The sequence below is a fragment of the Ictalurus punctatus genome, chromosome 4 (genome assembly GCF_001660625.3).
Source record: "Ictalurus punctatus breed USDA103 chromosome 4, Coco_2.0, whole genome shotgun sequence".
Classification (NCBI taxonomy): Eukaryota; Metazoa; Chordata; class Actinopteri; order Siluriformes; family Ictaluridae; genus Ictalurus; species Ictalurus punctatus.
In genome coordinates, this window is record NC_071284.1 from 28508120 (window position 1) to 28523546 (window position 15427).

The following is a 15427-nucleotide window of genomic DNA, read 5'->3' on the forward strand; positions in this document are numbered from 1 at the left end:
CCAGAACTACCAGATAAAGGCAGTAGATATTCTCAACTACTTTTCCGAAGTACAGCCGGACGTTCGAACGTAATTTTTAACAGTTTTTATCATCCTTTATGATTTTTTTTTGGTCCAAAGAATCGAAATATAGCCACTGAATCTTTTCAGACTTTCCGGGGCTCTGTAGTACCGAAACTTTGATTCGGCCTGGGCATTTGGAGCTGTAGCCCCGAAGTAGGGACGTCTTATCGATATCTTTTCGTTTGCGATACGCCCGTAGAAACCGATGCTCTCAAGATCACAGCTATCACTTGTAGCTAAAAACATTGATATATTTTTATATCCTCACTGATATCGTTATCGCAGGAAATACCAGAAAATATCGCGATTTAGTTTTAAGTCCGTATCGCCCGTCCCTACCCCGAAGATTTTTTTCTTTAGCCCCAAATAATTCTCCACTTGGAGCAGTTTGTCGCTACGTAACTGAACGTCAGGAAAAGGAAGACGTTTTGATTTTGTATCTTCAGTGAACCGAGTGTTGTATTTTATCCTCGGTGAGCAATCCCTCAGGAAAATATGTGGAAATACTCGTGTCTTATTGGCTGTCAGCTCGCAGTTCTGCCAAACGCTCGCTCACACAGTCAGTGTGAGGGGGAAAATGGATATACGGTAATTTTTGGACAGATAAATGTACTGTAGCAGCTAAACCCATACAGTGATAGCTTAGTTGTGTGTCCCTTTGGCTAGAGATACCAAACTAGCCTAGTCTAGCGTTAGACAGCCAAAAGGTTTTATAGCGTATCAGTCTGGTAGTCCTGCAAACTGTGAGAACACCCGAGGGCAAGTTTTATTATAAATCCAACCTTTTTGTCTAGTTTGCACATTTTTTCAGTAAGAAAACGATGAAACCGAGAATGGAATCAGTCTATTTAGAAATACCTTTTTAAAAGGTTTTTTTGATGGAGAGGAATCTGGGCTCAGTCCCGGATGATTAACAGTCCAGCTAACGCCCCTGTCGTTGCCTTTTGAGAACCCAGCGCTATTCAGAACAGGTTTTGTCATCTTCTGTAAATCCTTTATGACGCTGTAGTGTGTTTCATACATGGAAAAGGCTTCTCCTCTTTCACCATCATATTTATTGATATAATAATAATAATAATAATGATAATAATGCTTTGTGGGATATGGTATTGTACGAATATTTATAAACCATGCTTGTGTATGTGTGTGTGTGTGTGTTGATTGAGAGAAATGAAGAGGTGGAGTGAATGTGTTTGTATGATTAGAGGTTATGATGAGGTCATGCATGTAATATTCAGTCTATAACTGATAAAGCAGTTCTATTTAATCTGTAGCATGAACTGAGTAAAAAAAAAAAAAAAAGCGTGAAACGAACGATCAACGCGAAAGTGCTCAGGTTCACGAAAGAAAAAAGCGCCTGCATGCCAAGTACGATCGAATTCTTTTGCTTGAATGCGAATGAGCGAGCGCGCACGTGGGTGCAGAAGAGTGTAGACGTGGGCGTGTGCGTGGAGAAAGAGTTGCTATTCTTGTCCTATCATGACGACCCAGTATTTACGGTTGATTTCACCCTTCCATGTGCCATGGCTGATCTGTCTCACTGTCTCTCTCTCTCTCTCTCTCTCTCTCTCTGTAGATGACGGAGGGCCGGAGATGTCAGGTCCATCTCCTGGACGACAGGAAATTGGAGCTCCTTGTGCAGGTGAGCCACTCGTCATCCCCCCCGCCCCTTCCCCCGAGTCTGTCATACACCAGTATCTTGAAAACTTTTCACAGCAGCGCCACCTATTCTCATTACGCAGTATTACACGAAGCTCGGTGGTGCGATACAGTAATCGCGCAGACAAACCAGCTTTTGCACTCGTTGTCTTTTACAGCGCCGCACTGCAAAGGTGCGAGAGCCGTGTCTGTGTTTACGAGTGTTTATCAGTGTCTCAGATTTCCTCTCGCTTGTGCGAGAAGGGAAATCCTCTCTGCTCCTTTGAGAGTTAATTACCACCTCCCTGATAGAGGAGGACTCTTTGTGTGTGTCTGTGAGAGACCGAGAGATTCGCGCTCAGTTGTCTAATCTTTCTTTGGCATCTCTGTTCCTTTTCTGCGGACACAGCGGTTCAGCGGTGATTGTACCGTGATGCCGCTCTTGCTGCTTTGGTTCAGTGTTTCAGATTTGAAATGGTGGGCGGGGCTGAAGTGGAGAATGTCAGTAGTTACCTGTTTATTTGGTGAACCACCAGGCCTCTGATAGAAAAAAAAAAAAAGCTATCGCTATTATCCGTCGCTCGTCAATACATATTTAGAAATAATTCAATATACAATAAGTAATATGCATGAATATTAATGACACCAATGATGAGAAACTATTTAGTACGGTAATATGCAGTTGCGTAATATACCTTTGAGGGTACCTGCTTCTGTTTGAAGCGTTATGAGAATCAGAAATGTTATTGTGCTCATCAGTAAAACCTCTCACAAACCTCACAGCAACACTTTTATGTAAGTATAACCTCTATCGGCGTTGGAAATAGCGCACTGACCCTAGTGACCCTAGCTAGCTAAAATACAGTGCAGAGAACAAAATCGTCACCTCTAGTCGGTTATGATGAGTGTACTTTTATTAAACTTTTTATATTTATCTGGGTCCTTGGGGTAGTTTGTTTTCCAGCAGGTATCTGTTTCGGGCCTTTGTTTGCGTTCGTCCGGCTTGAAAAGGAGCACTTGCAGCTCAGTTACGGTTGGGGGCGGAGCTAATTTCCAATCACAGTTGTGTTTAAAAATGTTGACATGTCTTACCATACCCTAGGATACACTTTACACAAATTACAAACTGCCCCTTTAAAATTTGGTTCATTTGTCTACTTATTTTCAATAACTTTTTTTTTGTTGTTTTTTTGCAGATAATGTAAATGTGTGTGTGTGTGTGTGTGTGTGTGTGTGTGTGTGTGTGTTTGTGAGAGAGAGAGAGAGAGAGAGAGATGAGGAGAGCTGTCAGATCTCTTACACTGCAGCATGCTCACAAGTTAATCTAGCATGTACTGTATGTGTTGCCATAACAACCCTCAATGACGTCACGACCAATGAGGACACACTGTCGGTTGCGAGGGGCGGGCCCTTCCCCAACCCAATCAGCTCAAATAGACTCGTTTAGGATGAGCCCTGCTTTCATAACAACTCAACCGAATCGTCTGTCACGAGCCTCTCCAGCCTCAGAGTGCAATGAAAATCTAAACATTTCTCAGTCTCCATAACGAGCACTACTTCCTCTTACTGTCCTCACCTTCAACACACACACACACACACACAGACACTCAAGAAAGTCCCATTTAAAAGACAAACGCAGCCTGCTTGTACTCTCTGCAGTCCAAAACCTAATTCAGGACACAGCTGGTGTCAGTTTATTCACTCTCTATCTGTCTCACTCGCTACCTGTCAGATGCGATTACCCAAGCAGAGCTGATCTCTGTAGGGTCCAATCTGATTTGAACTCGCCGAAATTGTTCTCTCGTAGTCGGAGGCGTATCGCTCGGCTTTCTTCTCGTCCGCTCTCTCTGAAGCGCTGAAGGAAGACAAAGCGATTTAGACGAGACAGGGCCTTTTAAAAAGTCAGAGAAGAAGACGAAAAAGTGAGAACAGCGATGAAAGCAGTTGAAGTGCGTGAGAAAGTGGGAGAAAGAAGGGTGGTGTGTCACAAAAAGTTAGGACCGAACCGCAAACTTGTCGACGTTTACTCAAGTTCCATAGGAGCTCTGCTTTTTAACTTCCGAGTGTACTGCGATTGTCTCATTTTGTCTCATCATACATAACATCTTTTCTAGTGTCTGCATCTTCACTAAGGCTACGTCCACGTTAATCCGGATAGATCCGAAAACTGGATTTTCATTTTAAAGCACTCTCCGGTGTCTGCACCGGCGTTTTCAAACGTTTTCCAAATAATCGCGCGTCCACACCGAAACGTCTGAAAACGGTTGTGAAAGTGACATTAATCTTTAACAACTCTATCAAACTGGATAGCAGGTACAACAACCGCAGTACGGCGACATCCACCATCTTGTTTATTTTCTGTTGAATTGGTCACATGACTAAAAATACAGTGGGGAAAATAAGTATTGGAACATTTTTTTTCAGTAAATGTATTTCCAATGAGGCCATTCACATGAAATTTTCACCAGGCATCATTATGAACTCAAGAAATCCACACATATAAGGAATTTACAACATTAAAGTCCATAAATAAAGTTATGTGGAATACAGTGGAATGAAACAGGAAAAAAGTACTGAACAGGCTAAGAAAAAGCAGTTCTCCAAGGCATGGAACCAGCTGAAAGTAGTTATACCTCCTATCTGTGCAAATGAATATCAGCTGGGTTGGTAAATTGTTGGTCTATAAAAAGGCTTTTCGTTACCAAGGTGACACACAAGAAACATCTCATGATGGGTAAAAGCAAAGAACTCTCCCAAGACCTTCACAACCTTATTGTTGCCAAACATATTGATGGAATCGGATACAGACGTATCTCAAAACTTCTGAATCCTCCAGTAAGCGCCATTGGGGCCGTTATCCGCAAGTGGAAGCAACATCACTCCGTCATCAACCGGCCACACACAGGAGCTCCTCGCAAGATTTCTGAGCAGGGAGTCAGAAGAAGAGTCAGAAGAGTAGCCCAAGAGCCAAGGACCACTCTGAAAGAGCTCCAGAAACTCCAGATTTGAATATCTGCATTTTCTCAGTCCACACTACAATGTGAAAATGCCATTTTGACATTTGTCCACTTGAGAGAGTGTTTTTACTGGACAAAAACGCCGTCCCAGTGTGGACGGAAGGCCAAAAGATTCCTAGTGACAGCTTATTTCTTCCAGGTGATAACAATATACTAATAATTTGTTTGGCTGAAGGGTAAAGTGCTTGTAGTCATATTCAGTTTTAGGATATCTCTCCCTCTCTATACTTTTATCTCCAACGTTGTCTTCCTGTACTTCGTATATATCCCTGGGCGGACATTCCGTACTTTATATCCTCGTTCATCAGTCTAACTGCAGTCCGTACTTGCTCCCCAAAGCAAGCACCGACTTTAGCTGTCTTTATAACAACGCAGTCGGTGTGTCTTCTATTATTCCTTCCCTTCTCTTTCCCTGTTTCCCACTTTCTTCTTTCTTCTTTCTCCATCCCTTCATGTGGTTTAAAGGTCATAGGCGGGTTAATCAGGCCAGTGGGGACACCAATATTCCAGGTTTCTCTAAGAACTCATTTTCTTGCCTCAGGGATTTCAGAGATGAATCCAGTGGCTTCTGAAGCTACAGCACGTTCTCATTGCTCCTTTATTTCTGAAGGTCAAGCACGTCTCATTTCTAGCTAGCGTCTGTTCTGAAAATATGTCTCGATTCACGTCTCTCTGTGAAGCTGGGCGTAATCGGATCGACGCCAACCAGTACAGCTATACAAGCGCATCCAAAAACATTTGGCAGTCTGCGCTACACGCCTTGCTCTTTTAGCATAGCCACACAAATACACAGAACAGGCTCGATGCTAGAATCTTGGGCTAGATTTCCAATCCAAATAGAGCTGACACCGGTTTTTAAGGACAGTAGATCCGAGCTAACACATTTCATTCAAGCTGATGCTACATGAGGCGGGGCTGCTTATGTCTGGCTGCTTACGTCTGGCGTCTGACCTGACTGTTTCCTGTTCCTCTCGCCCTTTCTCGCCTCATTGGGTAGACAAAGTACATGTCTTCGATTCAGCAGCAGAAACATCTGGGGTGAAAAGAGCTAACGGTGGGCCCGGTTCGTCCTAAGTGAATTAGCTTGATTGGGTTGTTGAAGATTTGACATGACCCAGGATTAGGTTACACATTTCGAAGTGTTGTAGATGAGTGGATGGATAGATAGATGGATAGATAGTTACATGAGCTGTTAGATATGAATATGTTAGCTGATCTATAAGCTAGTGTGCTCCAAAACAATGACAAAATTCACATTCAGAAGATATATTGCATTCAAATTTGACAGTCTCGCTCAACCACAATGTTGATGACATCATTCTGCACTTCAGCTTCTCATCAGATTTGTCTGTCCATTCAAATGCTGTCTAGAATCTGAAGTGTCCCGCCCCCAACGTCATACAAATCACCTTGCCGAATTAGCCTTTGTTGAGCGAGAGAACTCGTAAATGTGACTTTGGCTGTTCAAATATGTGCGTTTTATTTGGTTTTCCAACTGTAAGTTGGTTAAGAAGTAAATGGCTTGAATTCATTCACTTTGAAGAAGTGACAGCCATTTTTCCATGCTATGGATACCCCTATATCTGTATTTACAGTTGATTTTGGGATGGGGATGTGATAAGACCATTGCACAAATATCCATAAATGTTCTCTTTCATACGGCTTTATTCAACACAGAGACTGGAATGAGCCTACTTCATCGTGAATACTCTACTTACAGGAATTTGTTTTTAGACGAGCGCAAAACGAAAACAAAATTTAAGCACAAATGTATTGTGCACGAAGTAGCAAATTGAGCATGTATAAAGTAGCTGAATGTTGCACAAGAATCAATTTCCCGACTCCAATTTAGCATTCAGTTTCGACGTTAAACTACGTACTTGTCGTATTACCAGGCTTCGGGAGTAATGGGATACATGTAACGGCGTTACGTAATCAGGATACAAAAAACTGGTAGCTGTAATCCGTTCCGGTTACGTCAAGGAATCAGATTACAGGTACGTTTTGTGAAAAATGGGAATACTATCAGGATTACAGTTTTGTTTTTTTTTCCATTTAAAACTACATAAATGATTGTTTTGGCAGAACACAGTATAGACGGCTGCTTGATTATAGTTCTGGTTCTCTCTCGCCAGTCGTGACTCACGTGAGCATCCTCCTGGTGCATGCGCAAATTAATTTTGTGCAAAGTTAATTTGGTAGAAATGAACACGAATTGTTCTCTGAAATGCTTTTGTTAGGGTGACCATACGCCCACTTTTCCCCGGACCTTAAAAATAGCGTCTAAATTTGAGAAAATGTGATGGATTCGGCTGTAATTTCATTACGATGTACTCATTGACTACGTTTACATGGACAGCAGTAATCTAATTATTGACCTTACTCTGAGTAAGATAATAATGCGATTAAGGTGTTTACATGAGTCGCTTTTAGAAGACTGTCATGTTCCCGTTTTACATGTTTCAGAACATAATTAGATTAACAGCCCGCGTCATTACGTCACCGCGCCAGGACGTCCGACGTCCCTCCAGAATTTCACGTATCAACATACAGTTCGTCTTCGTTATGGTACCGTATACAGTTTTGGGTGTTTTTATTTTTTTTTAATGGGTTTTACGGACGCTTTAAGTGCAGTTAATTATTTGTCACGCTGTACGTGCTAATAGACAACTGCTTGAAGCGGTGGGTGTGTCCCAAATCGCGTAGTTACCGTCTATATAGTAGCCGAGATACATGTATTTTTCCCCACTACAGGCCCATGGTAGGTAAGTATGCGGTTTGGGACGCAGCTGAACTCTCTTGTTCGCCGTAAACCGTAAAACTGCCGTGTGTGATCGTGTCCTGTCGCAAAATGCGGTGAAAACTCCCACACGACGCTCATAATGTGATTAAGGTGTGTACACGTCTGTAATACACGTCCATAATGCGACTAAAACAGGAATACTCCACATGTCTTAATTAGATTATTGCTTACTTCGATTATGACCTTAATTAGATTAAGGTAAGTAAAAATTGCTGTTTACATGGTAGTTTCTTAATTAGAGTATGGTCTTAATCGGATTAAGAGTGGATTATTGTTGTCCGTGTAAACGCAGCTGGTGTCTAATACTGCATCATGCGTACGCATGTTTGCATTGCGTACACATAGAAAATTGTGCTTAGCTAGTGATAATTAGCACTTAGCTCTTCTTGGTCAGGTGATCTCTGGTTTACAGGTTTTGGGTGCAAGGGTTTTTTTTTTCCCTGCCTATGTGTGTGAACACAGGTTTGTAAGGGGAGAGTATCTATGTTCCCAGGATCCTAGGTATTGCTTCAACATATGGCTGTTTGTTGTGAGTCATGTTGAATCATGTGTGCGCGTGGTCTCTCTGGGTAAGTCAGGTCCTCGTAAGTCTTTCATTAGCAGGCTGTAATTTCCCTCTGCTATAATTTGGACTAATGGTGGCTTGTATATTAGGGTGGAGGTCTGAGGTAAAATCTTAGCTGTATCCATAGTATGTGCTTGCTAATGCTGTATAATATCAGTTCATTGTGTTTTTCTGCATTATCACGTCCCTCGGGTGAATTTTAGACTGTGTGTAGAGTATGCACCTGTGAGAGCAGCTAATCCCCTAAAATACAGTTATGCTACAAGCAAATGCTAGCTCTGGTAAACCAAAGCACCGAGTCATGCCGTGTCAACCGCCGCCAGTCACCAGTAACAAAGAACAACCTTTGTGCAATAAATCTACACTCATGCGGTTTAAAAAGGTTGTGCTATGTCAAAATACAACACAGCAAACATCTATAAAAGGGTCTGGTGTCCAGGAAAGTGGATTCCCTGTCTTAGTTAGCAGTTAGCATCTGATACAACTTTAGTGAGGAAAACAATTGGAGAAAACACAAAAATGTGTCCTGCATGAGTTTCCCAGACTGTGGGAAAACACTAGATGATGGAGAGTGTGTCCTAATCTGAAGTGTTTGACACAAACAGTTTCTATTAGGAGTAATTTGAACAAGTAACCCTTGTTGAGGAAACCAAAAGAGCGGGTAATTTGTGACGGTGTATATAGCTAGTTAGCAAAAATCAATAAATAAAAATTATTAAGTTACCTAGCTAGCTAATAGTACAAGCTAGTGCTGTATATAAACAAACACGCCCAGCTAAACAAATATCCTTGCTGAAACCCCCCCCCCCCCCCAAATAACAATAGAAACCTGGAGACTGTAATGGTCCTTGTGGGTCTCTACTGGTAATTTGTTGCCTTCTATTGATGGCATGTTATGTCTAGTGGATAGCATTAAGGACCAGTAATAGTAAAGATAATGGTTTTAATGGTTAGCTGATGGTTTGTAATGGTATTTGTAGCGGAAACCATTCGAATTTCTATGACGGTTTTTATTTTTTATGTTGTTGTTTTTTTTCCAAGCAGGAATAGCATTTAGCTGTACTCTGCTTGTCAAAATGTTTTCACCCCTAAAAATGTAAACCTAAGAAAAATTGTGTAAGTGACTAGAGAAAATCTAGCGCTAGCTGGCTAATCTGGATCACTCTACAATATGTTTGTCTCGTCATAGTGTAAATTACAGACTCATAGTCACTTTATAACCCGGGAGCGATTATAATACAACGATATAGATTTGATATTTGATTGCACGCTTGTATATTTTTCCCTCATTTCATTTGCATTAGTAAGTAAACTGTAATAAATTCTAATTAATAAATAACTCCAAGTGTAAAAACGCTTTAACCGGCAGTGTAGGTTGCAGATAGCAGTCGTGTATTTGTATATATTCGTCGTATAGTCTATATTTCTGGCCTGCTATAAATTGCGAATAAAATAGTTTTACTTCATTACACAATCATTTCATTTTTGCGTGTGTAAACCGACTCGCTGCTCCTGGCTTATTGCTCATATACTCCCAATGCATTGTGGGTCATTTGATTATGTACTAATGGGTAATCTGTATTATGGCTAATGAATTATATGGCAGTATGTCGGCACTGAGCGGAATATGATGCCAAACCGAGGCGTTCATGTAGCCTGTCCATTTAGCGTGTGTCATTGTTATGTTAGGCATTCCTAATTGCTAATCTGATCCACACGCATCTCTGTGTTATTAAATCTTGGCACACCGGATATTCTTCCTGCATGCCATGTATGGACATGGATTACATAATACACTCTTCAGCAGCTTGTCTCGTGTGAGATCAGACAAAAATCAGACAGAGAGAGAGAGAGATAATATGTTAGTAATACGAGTGTGTGAACTCAGGTGTAGACATCAACATCAAGCGAGTGTTGAATAATGCGATCATTTTGTTCTATTACTTCCTGTTTTTGTTTCGAGGCATATCGCGGCCTCCAGATGAACTGAAACGTCTCCGTGATATATGAAGTGAAGAACACGTTTAGATCAACAACAGCTCCTAAACTACACTCTGAATTATTGATCAGCTTCAACTCAAAGGCTTCATCCGAACCATCGATCTGCGTCAAGCACAAGTAACGCACCACTGATGAAATCATTCGTTCGAAATGAATATTAATAAGAGATGTCGCTATTTTAAGAAAATTGTGCACGCAACAGAAGTGATTTATAGTGCAGTGGTGGCTCTGGGTTACTGATCGGAAGGTCGGGGGTTCAAACCCCAGCACTGCCAGGCTCTGGGTTACCGATCGGAACGTCGGGGTTCAAGCCCCATCGCTGCTAGGCTCTAGGTTACTGATCAGAACTTTGGGGGTTCAAGCCCCAGCACTGCCAGGCTCTGGGTTACTGATCAGAAGGTCGGGGGTTCAAACCCTTGCACTGCCAGGCTCTGGGTTACTGATCAGAAGGTCGGGGGTTCAAACCCTTGCACTGCCAGGCTCTGGGTTACTGATCAGAAGGTCGGGGGTTCAAACCCTTGCACTGCCAGGCTCTGGGTTACTGATCAGAAGGTCGGGGGTTCAAACCCTTGCACTGCCAGACTCTGGGTTACTGATCAGAAGGTCAGGGGTTCAAACCCTTGCACTGCCAGGCTCTGGGTTACTGATCGGAAGGTCGGGGGTTCAAGCCCTTGCACTGCCAGGCTCTGGGTTACTGATCAGAAGGTCGGGGGTTCAAACCCTTGCACTGCCAGGCTCTGGGTTACTGATCAGAAGGTCAGGGGTTCAAACCCTTGCACTGCCAGGCTCTGGGTTACTGATCAGAAGGTTGGGGGTTCAAGCCCCAGCACTGGGTTCTGGGTTCTGGGTTACCAGGCTCGGGGTTACTGATCGGAATGTTGGGGGTTCAAGCCCAGCACTGCCAGGCTCGGGGTTACTGATCGGAAGGTTGGGGGTTCAATCCCCAGCACTGCCTGGCTCTAGGTTATTGATCAGAAGGTCGGGGGTTCAAGCCCTTGTGCTGCCAAACTGCCACTGTTGGGCCCTTGAGCAAGGCCTTTAACCCTCTCTGCTCCAGGTGCGCCATAGCATGGCTGACCCTGTGCTCTGACCCCAACTTCCTGGCATGCTGGGGTATACGAAGAAAAGACTTTCACTGAGCCGTGACCAATAAAGACTCATAATCATTATTTTCATTATCATTTTAAAACTGCCCAGTTGATTCCCAGTTCAGATGCATTGTGTGTAATCATTTATTTTTATTTTTTTAAACCTGCTCTGACAGCACGTTTTCTCAAACAAACCTAAAGTTAATCCTGGGTGTGGACTCAGGGTGTGGGATATTCGTGTGAAAGTGCACAAAAACCCGTGTCTGTATAGAGATGAAAGTAGGTTGTCGTATGAAGCAGTGCTCAGAACAAAAGTGAATAAAACAGCGAAGATGCCAGTGCACTAGTAACAAAGGAACCTGAAAAAGGAGCCTTTCTTCTACTTACAGCGCATTCCATGTGACTTTGCAAATCGTAGACGCATGACCTAAACAAAATAAACCTACTGCTATTTATGAAGTACAAGATTGAGTCAAATGAAAAGCCTTAATATTTGTATTCTACATTGTTTATCGCAAAAGTGTATCATTTTTCTAAAGCGTTTTCATTTCGTTCAATGCCGAGTGTTAAAGCACGTAAGGAGTATGCAGATTCCTCAATTTTAATTCATGTTGCACTTTTAAGGTTTACATTTCCCGTGTATTTTTGTGTATATTAAGTAGAGCTTACACCATGCGTACACAACGTTTTACCGTTTTCTTAGCGCTGCACGTTGTTCGTAGCTGCAACGAAACAAATCCTAGCTTGCTAACCTCGGCTTTCGAATATTTCGAAGAAAACTAAAACTTTACAAAGGTTATCGAGGTCAAGGACGAAAACAACAACAAAACAACAACCGCTAAAGCGGTGTCGATTGGACAGGCCGGTGTTGCTGCAGCTAGCGTCGAACTACATCATTAAAATTCAGTGAAAGAGTGTTTTACTTGGCTGTATTGGGTCGTTTTTCTGTCATTCACCTTCAACAGGAAATAATTCATCAGTTGTTTATAGCTGTGCGACTTGATGTGAATGATACGACTAATAAGTTACGGTGCTGTGAAGAAGTATTTGCGCCCATCCTGATTTCTTTCCAATTTGTAGGTGAGCAAAATACTCAGTTGTTTCAGAAATTAAAACAAAATCTACGTTGAAACAAAGGCAACCTGAGTAAACACACAGTGTTATTTATTGAAGCAAAAGTTAGCCAAAGCCAACTGGGCATGTGTGAAAATGTATTTGCCCCCGTAGTTACTACTTCCCCAAATCTATGAACGTACATTCATATCGAGGTTCAGCTGGACTAGACACAACCAGGCCTGATTACTGCAAACCCTGTTCAATCAAATCAACACTTAAATAGAACTTTTTCAACAGCATGGAGTTGGGTAAAAGGTCTTACACAGTAACACAGTATGCAAAAGTTGAAAGAAATTCTAGAAATTATGAAGAAGAAGGTGATTGAAATACATCAGTCTGGGAAGGGTTACAAAGCTGGAAAATCTCAGCACAGTAGTGAACCTTCCCAGAAGTGGCCGACCTTCCAAAATTCCTCCAAGAGCACAGCAACGACTCATCCAGCATGTCACAAAAACAACATCAAAGGACCTACAGGCCTCTCTTGCATCAATAAAGGTCACTGTTCATGACTCCACTATTAGAAAGACACTGAGCAAAAATGGCATCCATGGAAGAGTGGTGAGGTGAAAACCACTGCTAACCCAGAAGAACATTAAGGATCATCTGAATTTTAACAAAACACACCTTGATGATCCTCAAACCTTTTGGGAGAATCTTCTGTGGACTGGTGAGTTGAAAGTGGAACTGTTTGGAAGACGGGGTCCCGTTACATCTGGCGTAAACCAAACACAGAATTCTACAAAAAGAACATCATACCTACAATCAAGCATGGTGGTGGTGGTGTGATGCCGTGGGGATGCTTTGCTGATTCAGGGTCTGGGCAACTTGCAGTAATTGAGGGAAAGATAAATTCTGCTCTCTACCAGAAAATCCTAAAGGAGAATGTCTGGTCTTTAGTCCCTAAGTTGAAACTCAAGTGTAACTGGATTATGCAGCAAGACAATGATCCAAAGCGTAGGAGTAAATCAGGATGGGCGCAAATACTTTTTCACAACACACTGTACATGCACAGAACAACATTAGGCTCCATCGTGCAAGTTACAGGAGATTTCGAGGAAATACATTACACACACACACACACACACACACACACACACACCCATATGCTGCCTCAAGCAGTCAGTGATTGGGAGTTGTGGTTGAGTTAAAACTACTTCCTCAGTCTGTGTCTCACACACACACACACACTAATTGAGGAAGTAAATTCTCCCATCCACATGTGCTAAAGAGCTGTGTGATACAAACAGTCGTATAAAAACCATTTAAAATGTGATTTATTAGGAACGTTTTGAGCATAAGGAGGTAAATCCAGACCAAACCATGTTGAGCTTGTGGAGTGATGAGCAATAAATAAAGCGCAGAATTCAGAAACGCTGCGCTCAGCAGAAATTCCATGACAAAGTCCCTACTTCATCATACAATTGTTTGTGGTCCAAATCGAGTACACAGGGAGAATGATGACGGTGTGTACACTGAACGTCTCTCTCCTACTTCCTCTCGTTCATTTTCTTTCTTTCTCTCCACATGTTGTAATCGTGTAGTCGTTTCCCTCCTCTGCTGTATTTCTATCCTCTGTCCACTGTGCTGGAACACTTGTGTGTGTGTGTGTGTGTGTGTGTATGAACATGGATGTAGGTGTTCGTTGGCGTTAATGAAAAGGGTCCTGTGCGAAACAGAAACAATAATTAGGGCGTTTAAGTACAGGCCTGTGGACGTCACGTGGCACACGAACACACAGCGACATGACTTTGGGGTGTGCGCGCTGTATATAGAGCATGGCGAGTGTGTCAACTGTCGCACCGAGTCTGTGAGTCAGTAAAGATTCGTGTGAATTTGCAGAGGAAACACCCAAATGATTATTCTGGACATATTCATGGCTCACATACAGAAGAATGAAGGTCACTAACATTTTAGCCATCCACGCTGCTCCTGCCCTCTCGACTGCTCTAGAACATCTGTCGGATGTTCGACGGTACGACTTCGAATTTAAAGATGACTGCATATTTACGATGCGTAGCAAGCGCTAGCACCGATTTTAATAAAAAAACAAACAAAAACATACTGTCGGGAAAAATGACGCGAGATATTAACAACGCACTGATGTTTTTGGACGGAGAAAAATCTAGAAAGAATATTTCTAGCGTTTCATGTAATCCGGTCGTAGTCAGTAACGTCGGGGTTTGAGCCGCTTAAGCTGCGTGAGCTGAATCCGAACAGTGATCGAACAACGGTAAACCGAAGCGGGTTAATTAACTCACCCAAACACTTCCTGTACACGTGAGATTAATCAGACCTTTACAAAACCTAAACCGAACATTACAACCTGCTTCTGCATGAAATGACACGTGAACCTGAGCTTAAGTAAGACGCTAGGTAGAACAGTAGGTCACGTTGTGAATACGCTGTTTCCGCAACAACTAAAGCATAAAGAGTTCAGAATATCGTATAACAGTCCGTTTGATTTATTGTTTGTGGTTTTATTTGATTTGTATGAATATTCTTAAGAAGGACAAGTTCATTGCGCTGTAAAAGGGTGTACTGGCGTTATTATGATATTATATTATATATTATATCAGTGGCTTAAAATGACAGGGATATCATTTATCGCAGTTATTTCTGGGACAATATATCGTCCAACAAAATTAGTTATCATGAGGACTGTGCGTGTGTGTGCGTGTGTGTGCTTTACAGTGCTGATTTATTGCCCAGTTGTCATTTCAATCCGCTCTTTTTGTCTTTTAGCCCAAGCTAATGGCGAAGGACCTGCTGGATCTGGTAGCGTCGCACTTCAACCTGAAAGAGAAAGAGTATTTTGGAATCTCCTACACGGACGACACGTGAGTTTATCACGGACACCACTGCACACCGAGACGCTCAACCGTAATCTCGCGATACGTACACGTGACACAGACTCTCTCTCTCTCTCTGCGTGTCTGTCGTTCTCCTTTTCTCTTCCTGCCCGCTTTTCTCGCCCGTTCCTATATTTTCGGACCCCCCGCCATTTATTTGCCGCATTCACACACCTACACTCAAACTCACACGCAAGCATCCGCGTAAACTCCGCACACGGGAACCCGCCCACCCGTTTTCCACAGCCGTGCAAGAGCTCTCACCGGGACCGTGGTATTTGTAGTCT

General features: G+C 42.5%; 1 protein-coding gene across 8 annotated transcripts in view; it reads left to right on the forward strand.

The window, feature by feature from the left end:
* Positions 1–15427, forward strand: part of frmd4a (FERM domain containing 4A) — a 125002-nt gene that overhangs the window by 57115 nt on the left and 52460 nt on the right. For all 8 annotated transcript variants that reach the window (XM_053678110.1, XM_053678107.1, XM_053678106.1 and 5 more), the window contains exons 2-3: positions 1640–1705; positions 15034–15128. In XM_053678110.1, the coding sequence (XP_053534085.1) occupies positions 1640–1705; positions 15034–15128 (161 nt within the window). The remainder of the gene's footprint in view (positions 1–1639; positions 1706–15033; positions 15129–15427) is intronic.